The 19,764-nt window shown below is 43.4% G+C and overlaps 1 protein-coding gene across 1 annotated transcript in view; it reads left to right on the top strand.

The window, feature by feature from the left end:
• OBSCN (obscurin, cytoskeletal calmodulin and titin-interacting RhoGEF) overlaps nt 1–19,764 on the top strand; it is a 301,099-nt gene that overhangs the window by 126,466 nt on the left and 154,869 nt on the right. Inside the window, 8 exon segments of the mRNA XM_045004158.1 lie at nt 664–933; nt 1,627–1,893; nt 5,183–5,449; nt 9,496–9,768; nt 10,773–11,039; nt 15,692–15,955; nt 17,241–17,504; nt 18,690–18,956. Coding sequence (XP_044860093.1) covers nt 664–933; nt 1,627–1,893; nt 5,183–5,449; nt 9,496–9,768; nt 10,773–11,039; nt 15,692–15,955; nt 17,241–17,504; nt 18,690–18,956 — 2,139 coding nt within the window.

Here is a 19,764-nt window from a genome sequence, read left to right as displayed (position 1 = left end):
ACAAAAACAGAATTATATCATCCATTTAAAAAAAATACCCACAGGCCACTGTTCCTCAGTCCTTGTGACTGTCTGTAGGAAGAAAGTGTCCCAAGTTTTTCAAATGCCCATCTGTTCTGAGACAGATCTGGAGCTGTCTTAGGCAGGTCACAACATGGCAAACAATCACTAACATAACATCCCATTTCTCAGAGCCAATGTGAGTGGAGACCTTCATCGCACGCACAGGTGTAGAGGCTTCCTGACTGACACTCTTGTCTCCAGCTTTCATGGAATCGTGGCTCCATTTCACGGAGGATGCTTGTTTTCCTGAGCATGCTCATTCTAGTGCAAGCTGTCCAGGGGTCTAACAAGTCCCTTTCCCACCCCTACAACTAAGTCCTTTCCCACCCCTACAACTCAGGCATTTAGTGATACCAGTGTTCAGCTCTGGGGCTACACCTGGCATCAAGGGATAACTTATGAGTAGTTCTGCCACAATATTGAATATGCAAATGGAGAATGCGGTGCTTTTCTGTCTCTCATTCTCCTAACTCTTCAGATAGCAAGTGTTCAGTATTGTTCTTCATGTGAATTTTAAGCCTTCTCAGGCCTCTGACTGCTGTACAATACCACTTTTCTCCAATCCTAAATAATTGTACCACCCGCCTTCTTGCCTTCCAGAGCTGAACATTGGTATCACTAAACGCCTGAAGAGCACCGAAGTTCAAGAAGGGGAGAATTGTACTTTTGAGTGTATTTTGTCCCATGAAAGCATTGGCGATTTCCACTGGCTGCTGAAGGGGAATGAAGTTCACAGTGGTGGACGATTTAAAACCTTTAACAAAGGGCGGAAATACACCCTCGACATCCGAAATGTGGTTGCTGCTGATGCTGGGGAAGTAGTCTTCACGGTTCGCAACTTGAACTCCAAGGCCTCGCTGGTTGTGAAAGGTAACAAGTGCAGAGATATTTCAGAGCTGGAGCAATCTCAAAAAATAGGTTATCTCAGTAAATTGTAAAGGCAAAATCCTTATCTCATTGAAGTAAATGGCACCTTTCCCATTGAATTCAATGGGATGAGGAACTGGTCTTAAAAACAACTTGAAATATTGAAACATTTTATACTGGTTTAAAGCTTTTAAAATAAATGTTTATGTGGGGGAAGGGAATATTGAAAGTGGCCTCATCTCTGCCTGCAATTTTCTGAGTACTATTAATTACAGGTCAGAAATTATAGGTGCAAATGATTGCAGGTGCAAATGCAGTTAGATGACTAGCCACTCAATTTGCACCCACAGTAACAGCATCCTTAATTAACTATGAATGCAAAATGGTAGCCACCAAAGTGAATGCCTTTTTTATGAATAAGTCCCATTCTGTCATTCCTGTAAGTAATTAATTGTCAGTTCCCAATTGCTGCTCATTGACATCCAATAAATACAATTAACATCTACTAAACATGAACACTTGTTTTCCCCCCAGATAGTTCTATCCAAAAGTAAATCAGTAACATAATGTGGATTATTTATTCTGTTATGTGAATCTATATTAAATGATTTTGTAGATAGAAGGAAGCCTAATTCTCCAAAAAAACGATAAAATTCCAGAACATGGATTTTTAACAGGTGTTGTTGTTTCCCTCAGAAAAACCAGCAGACATTATAAAGCAGTTGGAGGATAAGACAGCAGCAGCAGGACAAGACATCAGCCTGAGCTGTGAAATGTCCAAACCTGACACAAATGTGAAGTGGTACAAGGATGGCAAAGCGATTCGGAAAAGCCAAAAATATGACTTGCGCCAAGAGGGAACATGGGCCATACTCGTCATCCATGATGCCATGACCAAGGACACTGGGGAATACATGTGTGAGGTGGAGACATCAAAAACTAAAGCATCAGTCACAGTAGAAGGTCAGTGGACAAACACCCAGGAGCCTGAAAGTATGTAGAGTAGGGCAAAAAAATGCAAAACTTTTGAAGAAATTTTATTCCACTGGCTTTTTTAACAGACCAATTTTTTTGTTTTTCCAAACTTTGTATATATTTAGTAATCTAAATATATATATATATATATATATATATATATATATTTAGATTACTAATTTCTGAAAAAAACTTCACCATTTTGACTTCACTCATTGTGTGACTTAACTGACTGATCTGCATGGGCAAAGGCAAGGGAAAGCCCCCAAACACACACTGAAAATGATATAAATGAAAAATGGTTTGAAGTTAATTGTACCATAAATGTGAGAGTAATTAGACCACAGTCTATGCCAAAGAGGAGTCCAGTGGTTAGAACAGGGGACTGGGATTTAGAAGTGATTGGCTCTATCCCCATCTCTGCTGCTGACTCTGTGGAACATCTTTGTGATTCAGTTTCCCTATCTTTACAATGGAAATAACAACACTTGCCCACCATTATTACTATTATTATTATTTAACATTTATATTGCAGTAGCACCTTGTCCCCCCCAGCTCTGAACTCTGGGGTGCAGCTGTGGGGACCTCCATTCCACCAGCTTAGGTTAAAATTTCTCCAAGGCACAAATTCCTTTCCTTGTCCTTGAACAGTATTGCTGCCACCACCAAGTGATTTACACAAAAATTCAGGGAAGGGTCACTTGGAATCCCTATGCCCCCAAAATATCCTCCAAGCCCCTTCATCCCCTTTCCTGGGGACGCTTGAGAATAATATACCAACTAATTGCCTTAGCAATGTGAGCAAAGACCAGACCTTTTGTCTTCAGGACACTGAAATCAATCAGTAAAAGAAGAACTTTATTATAAAGAAAAAGTAAAAGAATCACACCGGCAAAATCAGGATGGAAGGTAACTTTACAGAGTAATAAAAAGATTTAAAACACAGAGGATTCCCCTCTGGGCTCAGCTTCACAGTTACAAAAACGGGAATAAAACTACCTCTGTAGCACAGGAAAATTCACACGCTAACACAAAAGATAACCTAACGCATTTCCTTGCCCTACTTACAATTTCTGTGGTTTTAGATGGATTATTCCAGGTATATTTTCAGGAGATGTTGTATGTGCTTGGCTTCTCCCTCTGTCAGGAGAAGGAACAACAAAAGAGAGCAACAACCAAATCCTCCTCCCCTCCCCCCCAGATTTGAAAGTATCTTCTTTCCTTATTGGTCCTTCTGGTCAGGTGCAACTAGGTTATTTGAACTGCTTAACCGCTTACAGATAAAGCAATTCAGTACAGCTGCTGAGGAGGGATTTTATGCTACACTTCCCTCTATATTTATGACACCCCTAAAGGCCACAACTATTACCCCAGGCACAAAACAGACCTATAATAAATTACGATCCTTCCCCCAAAGAGTTTGCAATCTAAAAACCAAAATGTAACAGGTGGATGAGAGACACCTTTCCACCTCTGCACAGAACTTTGAGGTGTTGAATAAGTGTGAAAATATTCTTATTAATAATGATAAATAATAATACATCTGTCATGGTCTGCACCCTCACTTGAAACTGGGGGGTTTCAAGTTGAGGACCAGCATGTATTCCCCCACCCTAAAATCCTAGGGTAGGTCTCCTTCGCTGCCACCAGTCAGGTTAAAGTGTCTGACACACTGCCTGTCCCCCAAGCTTCCCCTGGGGAACCCAGATTCAAACCCCTTGAATCTCTACACACAGGGAAGCAGCCCACTTCCCCCCTCTCTCTCTCCTAGCCACTTTGGAGAGATATACACCGAGTCAAATCCTTGACTCAACACAAAGAGGGACTCACTTCCCCCCTCCCCTTCCCTAGTCCTGGAAAGAGATACCTGATTCAAACTGCTTGAATCAAACCCAGGAGGAACTGTCTCTTCCCCCCTCCCCTTCCCCTGAATTTCCACAAGAGAAGGAATTAACCAAGTCCAAAGAAAAGAAAAGAATTTATTAAGAGAACAAAAAGAAAATACAGAATTCTATGAGCCTAAGCTGGACACTCATAGGGGATAACCTTATCAATCTCTGGAGAGAATTCCCCCTCCCCCTTTCTCAGTAAAAGCAATATCAGCAAACAGGAATAAAGCATTTCCTTTAGCAAACACACAATTGCAAATATAGAAATCAAATCATAAGACTAATTCGCCTTTCTAATTAATACTCACTATTAATTAGTAGAAACTACTCCAGGAGAACTTGGAGACATGACTGTCCTCTCTTAGAGCCAAAAAGAGTTCTCACAAAGAACACAGACAAAGACTTCCCTCCACAGAGATTTGAAAAAATCTTGTCTCTGATTGGTCCTCTGGTCAGGTGGTCATCAGGTACTGCATGTTAACCCTTTACAGGTAAAAGAGACCTTAACCCTGATCTGTTTATTTATGACAACATCAAGCTCTGACCTTTGTGCTCAGTGCTGTATTATTTGAAAAATATCAAACCAATTCCAGGCAATCCAAAATTCTTGTTTTAAGAGCAAGGCTGGCTCCAGCTTTTCTGCCCCCTCAAGAGGCCAAAAAAAAAAAAAAAAGATCAGCGGCGGCACTTTGGCAGCAGCTCAACCATGCAGCTTCTTCTGTGGCAGTTCGGCGGCAATTCGGCAGCAGCTCAAAGAGGAAGACAGGGAATGAGGGAACTGCAGCCGAAATCCTGCTGAAGATCTGGACGTGCCTCCCTGATACCAGCTGGATGTGCCGCCCCTTTGAATTGGCTGCCCCAAGCACCTGCTTGCTATGCTGGTGCCTGGAGCCAGCCCTGCTTAAGAGGTAACATTGTTATAATGTGGCCTGATTTTCAGAAGGGCTTAAAATCTGTGAAAATCAGGCCAGGAGTTGTAATTCAAATGAAGGCCCGTATTTATTCCTAAACTCATTGTACGTGTCTCTTTTCAGTACTATGGGCTAGTGAACTACATCTGGATATCTTTGCATTTCTCACCAGGAAGCGAGAGAATTTCTGGCCATGGAATTTAGTACATTGCCTTTCAATTCTATAACAGACCATAGGCGTACCCATTACAAGTGGCCACAGAGAAAGGAGACTAATGACATTTTGTTTCTTTACAAGCATCTGACTCTCAACAGCTTTGCTCCTGTGCATGGTAGATGTAAAAGTGCTGCCGTTCTGATCCAATCTCACTTTGGACAGCTGTAAATGATCACAAAGCAGTGGAGACTTAGGTCCGGGGCGTTTATGATGTACTTGAGGACTATGTTGGGCTAACCGTTTGTTGTCACTTTCCTCAGAAAAACCCAATCGCTTTGTGAAGGAGCTTTCAGATCTGAAAGCTGATGAAAAAGGAGTCGCTGTTTTTATGTGTCAGACCGAGAAAGCCGCACCCACAGTGACCTGGCGGAAAGGGATGGTCGAGCTCAAGACAAGCAAGAAATACGAGATCATCCAGAAAGGGAACATCCTGCAGCTCACTATTAACGCCTTAGAGAAAAGTGACAGTGACACCTACACCTGCGACGTTGGCGAGGCCCAGTCTAGCGCCAAACTCATCGTGCAAGGTATGAACGGCTTGAATGCATGACCAAGTACCGCACGACTGTCAGAAGCGTGTGTGTTATAATGCTGAGCTCGACTTACTGGCAGCTGAGCAGGGCGAGGTAAGGAATGCAAATCGGATTACAGCCTAGAGCAGGGGCAGGCAAACTTTTTGGCATGAGGGCCACATGGGGTTTCCAAAATTGTATGGAGGGCCAGTTAGGGGAGGCTGTGCCTCCCTAGACAGCCAGGTGTGGCCCAGCCCCCACCCCCTATACGACCCCCCCTGCTTCTCTCCCCATGACAGCTGCCCCGGGACTCTTGCCCCATCCAACCCCCCCGTTCCCTGTCCCCTGATGGCCCCCCTGGGGCCGCTGCCCCATCCACCCCTCCCTATCCCCTGACCGCCCCAGACCCCCTCCTCTCATTCCTGACTGCCCCCTGGGATCCCTGCCCCATCCAACCACCCCTCCTCCCTGACTGCCTCTGGAACCCCTGCCCCTGACTGCCCCCCGCTGCCCCATTCAACCCCCCCTCCTTCCTGACTCCCCCCCCCCCGGGACCCCTGCCCCCATTCAACCCCCCCCTTTTCCCCATCTTCTGACCACCCCGCCCCCTATCGACACCCCCGCCCCCTGACCACCATGCCGAACTTCCCTGCCTTCTATCCACCCCGCTCCCCCCACTCCCTGCCACCTTACCACGCAGCCTGGAGCACTGGTGGCGCTACAGCTGCGCCACCCAGAGCACCAGGACAGGCAGCCGTGCCGCCCGGCTGGAGCCAGACACGCCATTGCGCAGCATAGAGCACCGGGTCAGGCCCTTGCTTTGCAGCTGTGCTGCCTGGCAAGAGCTCGCAGACCCGCTGCCCAGAGCATTGCACCAACAGCACAATCAGCTGAGGCTGCGGGGGAGGGGGCAACAGGGGAGGGGCCGGGGGTGAACCTCCCAGGCCAAGAGCTCAGGGGCCAGGCAGGAGGGTCCCGTGGGCCGGATGTGGCCTGTGGGCTGTAGTTTGCCCACCTCTGGCCTAGAGGCTCATGTTTTCAAAAATGGCTAGTGACTTTTGGCCCCTCCTTTTTTTTTGGTGCCCAGATTGAGACTCCTTGAAGGAGACTGACTTTCAGAAACTGCCCGAGCATTCACCCTTTAAGGTGACTTGAACTGGGCACCCAGAATCACTAGTCACTTTTGAAAATTTAGGCCTGAAATGCTGTGGGTGCAATTTAAAAAATGGGCCCGAGTATGTGTGTGTATATATGTGATTGATAGGATTTGTGGAGCCCAGGGGTGGTGGCGTGTGTGTGTGTGTGTGGTTAGTTCTGCACAGTAGTAGCTGCTGCAGTCTTCAGGAAGTGGTAATAGCTGGAGAATCGTTCTTCTGCCACAGAAGAAGGATTTGCTTCTCTTGAGCCCTGTGGCAAACCCCTGTCCCAAACACGTGCACTTGGGTCAGGCACAAGGTACATACTTTTGACCCGTTGGTACATTTTATTTTGCACTTTCAAGTAGCTGAATTAATTTTGTACCCGTCTGTAATTTAGTGTCAATTGTGCACTAATGCATATTAATTGGCCAGGTGAAGTGAGGCCTAATGCTTGACTCAATGGCATTTCTTTGTCTGTCTGTAATATGATAACGTTCATGGGGGAGACGGGGCACACACAGATCTCCTGACTAGCGGAGAGAGTGGGAGGAGAGAATGGGAACCTTAGTAAGGGGGCAGCTGGAAATGGGGAACTCACAGAGCGTTAGGCATGAGGAGATGTAAGGGGGTAGACAGGGTATGGGTTAGGCGAGTTAGGGTTAGGGATAGAGCTGGTTGGAAATTTTTCCATCAGAATATCCTGGTTCATCAACATCTAAATATTCCCCAGGAGTGCAATGAGTTTAGCCTACAGAAGCAATGAATTGGGTGACCTTCTAGGTGGCCAAACAAAGTGAGGCCTAAAACTCAACTCCTCTGTTTCTATGTCAGTAATGCAATAACCTTTGAATACCACATCCAGTCAAGTCTAACATTTCAGAGGATGTTCTAGGCCAAGGATTGGCAACCTGCAGCCCGCCAGGGTAAGCACCCTGGCAGGCCGGGCTGGTTTGTTTACCTGCCGCGTCCACAGATTTGGCCAATCGTGGCTCCGACTGGCTGCGGTTTGCCGCTCCAGGCCAATGGGGGCTGCGGGAAGTGGCATGGGCAGAGGGATGTGCTGGCCGTCACTTCCCACAGCCCCCATTGGCCTGGAGCGGCGAACTGCTGGGATGACCTCTGTTGATAGTCGAAAAAACAGAACTTGGGGAAAGCCTGATTTCTACATAGTGCTCATTTTGGTGATGCAGGCAGATGAGCATTGTGACATCAGAGTTAATTCAAGCAATCATCACTCTTTCCATCTATTTAATTTGCATGCTTCAGTCCCATTGGTTGAAGTGAAACTGCAGGTCAGGACTGAGGTGCTTTGACAGAATTGGAGGGTGTGGGGGTTCAGGACTGGACTAGCAGGGGCTGTTTCAGATCTGGAGCTATATTGACTGAGGCAGGGTGAGGCTGCAGATTTGCACTGTGACTCCCTCCCCACTACTCCTGCCTCAGGCAAGATTATATACCTTTGCACAGTCAAAACTGTTTTAGTTAATCTAAACGGTGCCCATTTGGTGGGGCAGGAAGAGGGATTCCTCGTCCTCAGCACCAAATAAGCACCGTCAATGGGAAAGATGCCCGAGGCAAGCAGCAGGATTAGGGTTTTCAGGTTAGGGTTAAAGTTATTGGAGGGAGTGAATGGCAACTGGCTGAGTTACCTCTGATGTCACATTGTACAGAGGAGCTCACGGTACTCTGATTGCAGCACCAAAATGACTCTATCAAAGGGAAATTGTTATTGAAATGAAACTGATAAAACAACAAAAGAGAAGAAGAGGAGCAGCTTAGCTGATTTACCAATACAATTTTAGGTTTCATGGTAGTGTCTTGTAAAATTGCTACGGATTCAGGGATCATAGAATCATAGAATATCAGGGTTGGAAGGGACCTCAGGAGGTCATCTAGTCCAACCCCCGGTAGACACAGCAGTCTTGCCCCTCCCATTATCTGCCAGTTCAGCTTACAAAAGAAACAGCGTGCAACCCTCTAGCTTTCCAAAAGCAGCAATTTGTCCTAAAATAGGAAGGACCCAGGGTCTTGCATAAGACGTCATACAGCGTCTATTGCACAGTGTGAAAGATTTCTAATGCCGACTTTAAACAACTTTGCTGACCTATAAAATATTTGATTTAACTACTAGAAAGAACAATGTTATTAAACTCAAATATATGACTGAAAATGTGGAACAAGCTTAGTCCATGAAAACTGTGAGAGTACCTTAGTTTTTGTGGTTCAGTAACACTTCCTGAATTTGTGTTGTAATTCACAGTGACATCAGGAATATCTTTATGTATAGATAATCTTTTTTTTCTTGCTCTTAGACTGATTTCCAGGACTGCTTCTTGTTTTTCCTTTGACAGATACATTACTAACATAGTTCCCAAATTAAATCTCCATTCATCAGTGTGTGTCATTTGGCTGTTTACAAAGAAGTTGGAATCTGGCTGGTAGCACCGCTAAAGAAGAAAGTTGTATGTGGTCTAGCAAAATATGATAAATCAAGACAGGGGTTTGGGGAGCATCCATTCAATGAACCTAGATGTCCAGAACACATGGCGTATTAAGGGCCTCGTTCTCTTCTCAGGTCCATGTAGTGGATTTCATTTCTGATATTCTGGAGAGATTAAAATATTAGAATTGTAATTTTCCCCTGAGTGTGTACTGGAATCTTTACAAATCAATGGCATGTAGCTTAGTGTCCTGAATTTGTCTTCATCCTGTTCTGGTATGTCCTGTAAATATTTATTTTCTTTGAATTCTTTGATCAATAACAGTGGAATTGTATTTAAACCTTTGGTACCAAGAATCGTGTTCCTTTCACAAAAGCACTCGTGCTGGAGGTCATGTCATTGGCATTCCCCTTTGCCTTTATCTGAACACAGGGACAGAAGCTAAGGAGTCCAGCAATTGATATGTCTGTGTTCCTTTCAGGCCAGAAAATACTAATAACCGAAGATCTGGAAGATGTTGATGTGGTAGAAGGAGAATCTGCCATGTTCAAATGCAGAATCTCTCCAGTAGAATATAGCAATGTGCAGTGGTTTTTGGATAAAACCCCACTCCATACCAATGAACTTAATGATATCCAGTCTCAGCCTGGAGGCTATCACTTGCTAACCTTGAAAAAACTGTCACTGAAGGATTCGGGGGTCATTACCTTTGAAGCTGGTGATAAGAAAACATCTGCCAGTTTGGTTGTTAAAGGTAATTCAAGCATAAAGGCTGCAGGAAAGGATAAAGAGATTACAGGCCAGCACTGGGTAGTGGTGAGAGAGCAGATGGAGGTGGAGAGAGAGCAGTAAATGTTATAAATTAGGTTCTGTGATGTGAGTTCTTTAGTTAGAGAAATCAGCACTGAGGAACAAGGGAGAGAGAGGCAAGTGGAGAGTGTCAATGAGGTCACATGACCTGAATGTAATGAATTCAGGATCCATCCTGTGTACCTCTTGGAGTCATAAAATAATTCTTCAGTATGCAGAGCTGAGTAAAATACTTGGTTTCTGCTGCATCAAATTGAATACTTTTTGAAGAATCACATGAACAGTTTTGGAAGGGTGAAACTTTGCACCATTTTATAACATTGACATTGTTCTGCAGAATGAGCAGCTGTTTTCAGAAAGCAAAAAAAAAAGCCATGTTTACTAGCAAAACACTGGCATGTAAGTGGCAAAAACATGTGGCGATCTGCTGGCAAAAACCAGTTTCCGATTCACTTCTTTAAGAAACCACTGAGAAGCCAAAAGTCAACAGTTGATTGGTTCTGACCAATTTGCATTGCCATGCTCTTCATGTCGGATCAGTTTTCTCACTGTGCACATATACACTTATTGTTTAGGCAGAAGCATCAAGTTGTGCATTGTTCATATTGAAGGGGATCTAGGGGAATTTTCCTGAGCTAGTGAAATTCATGCTTCTCCCTAGTTAATGTTAAACCATGCCTGTCGTAGGTGACTTATCTCTGATTCATATTCTTCCACAGAGACATTTGCCCCCTGGATTTTGCCATACGGTACCAGGCATTTTCAAAACCAGGTCTAGGGGCAGAAAGCCTCACTATGAGGGCTTAATGCCTCCCATCCCCAAATTGTTCTTTTCCGATAATGACGTTGCAGAATATTGAACCAGATCTTTGGTATAAATAATCCCATGTAAGGAATGTGCTGCTCCCCTCCCTCTGAAAATCTCAGACGAGTTTTATGTGATTCTAGAGAAGCCTTGCATCATTACAAAGGAGCTTGTTGATGCCGAAATCATTGAGGGAGAGGATGCCTTTCTTCACTGTGAAACTTCCAAAACAGACAGCCCGGTAAAGTGGTGCAAAGATGGGAAGACCCTTAGAAACTCCTCTAAGTATAAGATCAGCCGGTCGGGATTTGAAGCCACGCTTGTCATTCATGGGACAGACGATAGAGACAGTGGCCAATATGAGTGTGAGGCTGGAACAGCTAAAAGTAGTGCAGTTGTCACTGTCAAGGGTAAGGAAGTTTGGAGTGATGCTGCCTAACATAAAGGTCAAAATAACAATTTAACACCTGGCTGCAACTGAACTGACAATTAACTCCATCTCTTCACACTGTAATGCAGGATATGTTCTGACTAACTCAGCTGGACAGCCTCCAGACAGGTGACAAAGTGTAAAATAGACAAAACATTTGTTCTGAGATTGAAATGAGCTTCAGAGTGCAAGGATAGATGGGCCGGGGCTGGGTGTAGTTTACTGAGCTGAAAGGAAAATACCCTTCTCAGTTATGCACATTGATTTTCAGTCAGCTTCCTTATGTGTGTTCGTCTCCTGTGAATGTCACTGAGTCCTCCAGGTACGTGGGAAGAGCGCCATTTAGAACTGAGTTCTGAAGAGCAGGATTTTGCCCGAAAAATGGAAGGAAGGACTATTTTAACAATGTGATGAAGGAGAGCTTTGTGGTTGTCACTCATCTTGATTTGTTCGTTATGCTTTTCTACCACACTAGGGGACTGATCCAACTCCCATTAAAGACAATAGAAACACTCCCATTGGTTTCAATAGGAACTCGCTCTGACACCTGGGGGACGAGTATATTTTTATCAAGAAAATAAATGCATTGTTTTATGTTACACAGCTGCTACAATTGATTTGAAATTTCTCCTCTTGAGGGTTAAAGGATTTAAGCAAATGGATTCAAAAGATCCCCAGTGGAACAGTAGATGTAGATGACCCACGGGATAAGGACACATGTTATAACACATTGTACTGCCATCACCCTTCCAGCTATGAACCCAGGAAGTTAACTCAAGAGTTCCAGAATGATGAAGTGGTAGATAAAGGCAGTGCCACATGAAAGATGGGAGTGTGCTGAAGTAGGGCTGAAAGTGGAATGGAGGAAAGGAGCTGTCATTCTTCAGCCAAGCAATTAGTGTGTGATGAATCAGACAGTGTAAGTGCTGAGCTGCACATTCATAACCTTGCGCTAGAAGACAGTAGTGAACACATTTGTGAAAACAGAGACCATCAAGCAACAGCACTTTCTACTGTAACTGTCTGAAGCGGGAAACCCCACCAGATGTTTCCTCTTCCACAGTCAACACTACCAGAAACACTGGATGCCACCTACTCTTCACTAATTCACTTTGCAGTCTGAAATCACTGTCTCTGACAGAGGCTGTGTAGGAATCTTCCATGGGACTCTTTTTTCTATCTGCTCAGCTTTCTCTCTGTGTAAGCTTTGCAGTGTTTGCTAAGTTAGTACATCTTCATGTCTGATAAAAATGTGTCTGGCTTCCTAGAAGGAGAAGGGATCCTTGACTGGGAAAACTAATGTGTCCGCTATTGTTTGTCATGCTGTTTGTCCTATCCTTGTGTTCTCTTTCTGGATGTATTATTTTACCTCGCTAGTTCTCTTTTTTATATGGCAATGGGCTAGCTCTGAACACCTGTCCGGAGTGTAGTCCAACTTCTCACATCCCTGACTGACATCTGCAAAATGTAGTGCTAGAGAAAGGATACCTTTAACTAACTGCAGTGACAAAAATGGTGTGAAACAGTTCCTCTCGTCTGTGTATTCAGTAGTTCACAGCATGAAGCAGGCATGGAAATAGCGATATAGGGGAGTTGAAGATGTCCAGTTTCTCTCATGATTGGGCCCTTAGAGAGTCTCCACATGCTATAGAGATCTCATGCTATTAAGTGTTTAAACCATTTCAATAATATTTGTGTTGTTATTAATAATATATTGCACTGACAGCTGGAGATGGGTTATTAGAATCTAAGCAATTTTTCATCCTGGTGTTCTGTGATTCTATATCTTACGTGAAAGGGCTCGTGTGGGATGAAGCAAAAAGGGGAAAAGTGATTTCCAGGCACTCTTGTTTTCTTGAATGGTCACAGTCTGCAATTCTACATTTTTAGCTCTGCCAGTTCTTTTCAAACGAGAACTCCAGAATGAGGAAGCTAAAGAAGGAAGTCAAGTCAAACTGACCTGTGAGCTTAGCAAACCTGACATCCCAGTGAAATGGACAAAGGGCGATACAGTTCTACAACCCAGTGACAAGTATGAGTTAAAGCAACATGGCATGGTTGCAGAGCTCATTATTCAAGATGCCAAATCAATAGATGCTGGAGACTATACCTGCAGCACTGGAGAACAAAAGACAACTGCTCGGGTGAAAGTAAATGGTAGGCAGAGCTGGTAGATCTCAATTTATTTTAGTTATGTAGTGCTTAATACATGTGCTATCATTTAACGGTAGTTCTTTATTATAGAGGGGCCAGTTATGGGTCCATAGTTAAGGCTTAACAATAATATATGTACTCAGTAATATCTGTGTTGCTTCAGTGCAGTTTCACATTACACTAAAGCAACGTGGGTGATCTATCCCCTGTTGTCCAGTCCCAGCTTCTGGCATTTGGAAATGTAGGGACACTTAGAGCGTAGAGATGCATCCCTGACCATCTTGGCTAATAGCCATTGATGGACCTATCCTCAGTGAACTTATCTATTTCTTGTTTGAACCCAGATATACTTTTGGCCTTCACAACATCCCCTGGCAATGAGTTCCACAGCTTGACTGTGCATTGTGCAAAGAAGTTCTTCCTTTTGTTTGTTTTATACAATTGTAAGGAATTTGCACTTGTTCCATACCTGAATACACCACCCTGCCAGTCACAAGTCCAATAATAATAATAATACTTCCTCTTAGTTTTAAACATACTGGCCATCTTTCTTGACTGGGGTTGAAAGGGTAGACTATATCAGAGCATTGTCATATGGGCGTGGTGGAGATGGTCTGTACACAATATTGATCATCTCTGGTTGTATATTTTAGCTCTGCCAGTCCTTTTTAAACAAAACCTGCAGAACACAGAAATGGAAGAGGGGAGCACCGTAGCTTTGCGCTGTGAGATCACTAAACCCGATGCCCGAGTGATGTGGAAGAAGGGAGGAGCCATACTCCAGGAGAGTGCCAAATATGAGCTGAAGCAGAAGGGTTGTGTGGCAGAGCTGCTCATTCACAATGCAGAGCCGGAGGATGCTGGAAGATACACCTGTGATACTGGAGACCAGCAGACGACTGCTCAAGTCAAAATCCATGGTAGAAGTTTTCATCGCTTTCTGTTGTTGTTATGAATCATGTTTATTATGGTAGAGCCTAGGGACTGACTAAAATGGGCACCATTGTGTAAACTGCTGAACGAACACAGAGGGGCAGATAGTCCCTGCCCCAAAGAGCTGATAGTCTACATAGAGAGGACTGATGATCGGTTGGGGGTAAGGACATAATACATAAGCAGAGCAATCAGTGGCATTCTATGCATCCGAAGAAGTGAGCTTTAGCTCACGAAAGCTCATGCTACAATAAATTTGTTAGTCTTTAAGGTGCCACAAGTACTCCTGTTTTTTTTGCGGATACAGACTAACACGGCTGCTACTCTGAAAACTGTTAGTTCCATGATTTTTGGGAGGGATGTGAGTGGTTAGTTGACAGCATTAAAATACAAAGACAAAGGAAGGGAGAGGGAACATTGAAGGGAAGGGGATGGTTGGGCAAGGAAGGAAGGAGGAGAGTATAAGAAGCAGATGTGGCGTGATGCTGAGGTGAGGAGTCCGTGAGAGAGGGCTAGAGCAAACCGCCAGTCAGCGCAAGGCAGAAAATGTCCAGTCAAACCTGTAAAAATATTCTGATGACATTGCCAGTGTTCAAAGTCCTCGGCTTAAACAGCTTCTGCAGAGGCTCCTAAGAGTCCTAACAGGTTGAGTCTCTGGCTGGCTTCTCCCTGCAATTTCTCTCCTCAAAGCCACATGGCTGGAGGGAGGAGGGCCACTGCATGGGTCTTAGTGGCCCCAAGGCAGGGGGCCTCCCCTGCACAGTTCTGGATCCAGAGGTGGGGTGGGAGGTCTAAGGGAGAGGAAACCCAGGCTGGTCCTGATTTTCAGTTGTGCTTTCTCGGTAACCCTCCTATCAAGAAATATCAGTCAAATGACCTTTTGTTGTCAACATAGTATCTGTCAATGACTTTGAAATAATTATTGCAGTAAAACCTCCCTCTTTTCTGCTCTGGAGTAAGGCACTTGTCTGAACTTGACAATCTAGCTGAAAGGCCCTGTGGGGCAAAATGTCTGATTTTAAAGAACAGTTTTTTTGCAGGGAGTTAAAAAGCAGGTTTTTTGGCAGAGTAACTGCTTGGCAACCGTTATTTTTAATTGTGTTTAATTCTTTTTTTCCCCCCAAAAAATCAATTGTGTGCTAATGTACATGCTAATTTATCAGCTCTGGAGACAGACCCCTCCATTTATCCAGGATTTTCCTTAAGTGCCAGCCCACTTTCCCCTTTTATGTAGCCTTTCACCCATGCTGTCCTTGTCATAGAATCATAGAATATCAGGGTTGGAAGGGACCTCAGGAGATATCTAGTCCAACCCCCTGCTCAAAGCAGGACCAATCCCCAACTAAATCATCCCAGCCAGGGCTTTGTCAAGCCTGACCTTAAAAACCTCTAAGGAAGGAGAAATCACCACCTTCAGTATCCTTATAAAGTCATGGCACAGAAAGAGAGTCATGAAATTGTTCCTTGTCTCAGTCTACTATGCCATGTACAGTGCAACCATATTATGTTGATGCACGTCATATAAATGCATGCTTCCTCCTTCAGCCCTGCCTGCACTCGTCAAAGAAGAACTGAAGAACTTGGAAGCCACAGAAGGTGGAACAGCCACTCTGCACTGTGAGCTGAGCAAAGCCGCTCCAGTGGAGTGGAAGAAGGGACCCAAGGGGCTCAGGCCAAGTGGCAAATACAGAATGAGACAAGAAGGCACCATTGCTGAGCTGGTCATCCACGATGTAGATCTGAAGGATGCTGGAGATTACACATGTGTATTTGGAGATCAAAAAACCACAGCAGCCTTAACAGTGAATGGTAAAAAGTCATAAAAAAAATGACACTCCTGAGAGTTCCCCCCCCTTTTACTTTTTCCTAACAAAATTTACCTGTGTCCTTCTCATCCTTCTCTTTGTTCTTCTTTGCACATCGTGCTGTGGCTCCTATGTCCATTTGTCCTCTACCCTGACAGAATTCGATGCATGTGTGTGCAATATAAAGTCTTCTAAAGAATGCTAACCAGGCAAAGAGCATGCACGTATATTTTACTGAATTAGTACTGAAGCATGAGACCCCTTGGGCAATTATCAACCTCTCTGTTGAGGGGATTAAGTACAGTCAATCACTTCCTCTGTTGTCTGTCACAAAAGTCTTGCTTTACAGGGGACTTAGCTTTCAGGTGGATTGTTCTCTGGGAATCAATTGTTTCCAGCTAGACAAATGCCAGATCGTGCTTGGTGTAAGAGTGTTGTGGTGAAACCCATGGAGTTAAAAAAATAAATTACAGTTCAGTCGTTGCCCAAGGAAAACTCTTTGTAGTTCCAAGTTTGTGGCATTTGGATGAAATATTTGTTCGTTCTGCGTCCCTCAGCCCTACCCGTACGTTTCAAAAAGGAACTGAAGAATGAGGAAGCCACTGAGAGTGGAACAGCCACACTACACTGTGAGCTGACCAAGGCTGTTGACTCAGTTGAGTGGATGAAGGATCAAAAGGTGCTGAAACCAAGTGGCAAATACAGGATGAGGCAGGAAGGCCGCTTTGCTGAGTTGATTATCCAAGACCTAGACTTGGCGGATGCAGGAGATTACACTTGCTTGTGTGGTGACCAGAAGACAACAGCTGCTCTAACAGTGAATGGTAAATGTGCCCAAAATTAAATAGGTTGTTTTATATTTATCTCCTCTATGGAACTCAAGAGGTTGGCATTCAGCATTCACACTGATCCATGGCAGCTCCTCTGATCCCTTGTTCAGTGCAGTTTTGGAAAGAGGACTCATATCCTCAGCATTGTGGTGACACTGGGTCACCTTGATAAAGAACATTCCCCCGTGTGGTATTGGTTTGCCACAGTCCAGTTATGTTTCCTCATTTCTTTTTCTTTTATATGCACAAATTATTCTCATCTTTATTGCTACAAGCTGTCTCCATTCTAGGAATGATGCACGTGTATTTAACTGTATATTTTACTTAGTTTCCTTCTTTTAGGGCTTTGAAATGTGTGATTGAAAAAAATGTGTTATCACAATCTGATGACCCACCAAAAAAACCCTACTCACTGAATTCTGGTTTTGATACAGTCTCTGTCTATATTGTGTTCTTCAGCCTTGCCTGCACTTTTCCAAGAAAAACTGAATAACAAGGAAGTTTCAGAGGGTGGGACAGTCACTCTGCACTGTAAATTGAGCAAGCCTGCCCCAGTGGAGTGGAAGAAGGGACAAAAGGCTCTCAGACCAAGTGAAAAATTCAAAATAAACCAAGAGGGTCCCTTTGCTGAACTGTTGATCCATGATCTGGATTTGACGGATGCTGGAGATTACACTTGTGTGTGTGGAGAACAGCAGACTACAGCTACCTTGACAGTGAATGGTAAAAAGAAACACGCAGCATATGCCCCAGATAAAACAATATAACTCTATAATTTCCTCCCCTTTCAAATTCCTTTTCCAATATAAAAAAAACAGGAGTACTTGTGGCACCTTAAAGACTAACAAATTTATTGTAGCATGAGCTTTCGTGAGCTAAAGCTCACTTCTTTAGCTCACGAAAGCTCATGCTACAATAAATTTGTTAGTCTTTAAGGTGCCACAAGTACTCCTGTTTTTTTTGCGGATACAGACTAACACGGCTGCTACTCTGAATCTTTTCCAATATAATGTTTTATCCTCACGTTCATTCCACCCATGGTATCCCTGTGTATTTAATTTCTTTATCTTTCTTTGCATTCTCCCTCTCTTTCCTCCCCTTGAGAGCTGCATGTAATTGCATTCATAGGCATTATATGTAAAAATATCAAAGGTAGTACAGACAACTAAATGTTTCTTTTCCTCAACTCAGATACAAATTCAGTCTAGTCGTTTGGTCTGTATATGTGGCTGTTTGAAAGTTTTTCCTTAGGGATCGGGTTACAAAATGGGACTATATTATCTCACTTCAAATTACTTAGAATGTTCAGTCTGTGTTCCTAAAGTGACCAGATGATGATGATCATCTTATGCCATTACATAGAGGATAGTTTAGTGAAAATGATAAATTTTTTATGCTGGTGTAGATTCTATCACTTACTTTGAACCCTTTCTTGGCCCTTCTAAAATATTTTAGCTCTGCAAAAAGTTGACACCATGGTTTCTAGTTACGTTCCCTTCTAAAGAGTTCTGTTTTAGAGAGAACACAGACACTGTAATAAACCAGATACTAATCTGCATGGATATTACTTATGTCAAAGGAAAACATTTTGGGCCTGATATTGAAAAGTGGCCTCTGATTGTATGCCTGTGATTTTGCTGAGACAAATACTAACGGTTATGCAGCATTTTGATATATAATCACCTGATTTTTATCAACAAATCAGATTGATAGATGATGAAATGCTATAAAATAAGCCTGCACAATTGAGGGCACAAAACCAAAAGCCCAACTGAGACCTTTTAAAAAAATTCAGTCTTTGGGGCCACAGTGACAACATTGACTTAGGTAACTAACAGAGGAGAGCGTTCGTAGTTCTGAGTTTCTCCGCTCTGATGCCCTTCTGTCCATATCACATTCATTCTGCAGTTCTGCCTACACTTTTCACCAAAGAACTGAAGAATCAAGAAGCTACAGAAGGCGAAAGTGCCATTCTGCGCTGCGAGCTAAACAAGGTTGCTCCTACCGTGGAGTGGAAGAAGGGACACAAGACCCTCAAACTGAGTGACAAGTATAAAATGAGACGGGAAGGTGGTGTTGTTGAATTGATAATCCAAGACCTAGAAGTGACAGATGCTGGAAATTATACCTGTATGTGTGGAGACCAACAGACCATGGCGTCTGTAACTGTAAATGGTAAAAGAAGAAGCAAAATAATTGTTTTTCCCTCCATTGCTTTGGATAGACACACTCCTTTCCCGATGTAACCTACAGACCTTTTCCATTCCTCACAAAGGTCCTGATTCAAAGCTTATTGAAGTCAATGAAAAGCTGCTCATTGACTTCAGTCAGGTTTGGATCAAACTCTTACAGAGACGCAAAAACAGTGAGACTAGACAAGAATCGGACAAACCCATAAGAATGGGACTCTGCATAGCTAGAACCACTGCTGCTTTTCTGTTTCCAGGCCATTGTTTCTTCACTGGAAGTTTCTTTGTTGGAGTTATTGTTCTACTCATGCTCCCAGTAAGCTGTTAGCTTAGTAAGACCTATAGCCTGAATAATATTTAGGCTTTACAACAAACTGAAAAGTTACATCCCATTCTGTCCTTAAGAAACATTGATTCTTTCCCTGTGCCCCAACTTTGAGACAGAAAAGTGATTACATACAGTCCTGTATGTAGAGGGCATTGCTGTAGAGTTCCCATGCTCTCACAAATAGAGCGGCTCAAAACTTTTCATATGGAAAGTTTTCCCACTGAAAAATATAGTTTTGCTGAAACAGACATTTATTTTTATGGGGAAAAAGGTCAAATCAGGTAAAAAAAATTTGTTTCCTTCAGCATATTGCTTAACAAAATTTCCCTTTTAAATTAATATTTCAAAATGAGACTTTGTTTTGTTTTGACTTAGAATAGCATTTCATTGTGTGTAGAAATCTCAAGTTGAAACAAGAAAAAATTCATTTTGAAACTTCTCATGGAAAAACCAAAATGTTTCAACT

Source organism: Mauremys mutica, chromosome 2 (assembly GCF_020497125.1).
Source record: "Mauremys mutica isolate MM-2020 ecotype Southern chromosome 2, ASM2049712v1, whole genome shotgun sequence".
Taxonomy (NCBI): domain Eukaryota; kingdom Metazoa; phylum Chordata; order Testudines; family Geoemydidae; genus Mauremys; species Mauremys mutica.
Note: the sequence above shows the minus strand (reverse complement) of the source record. Positions and strands in the feature narration are given on the sequence as shown.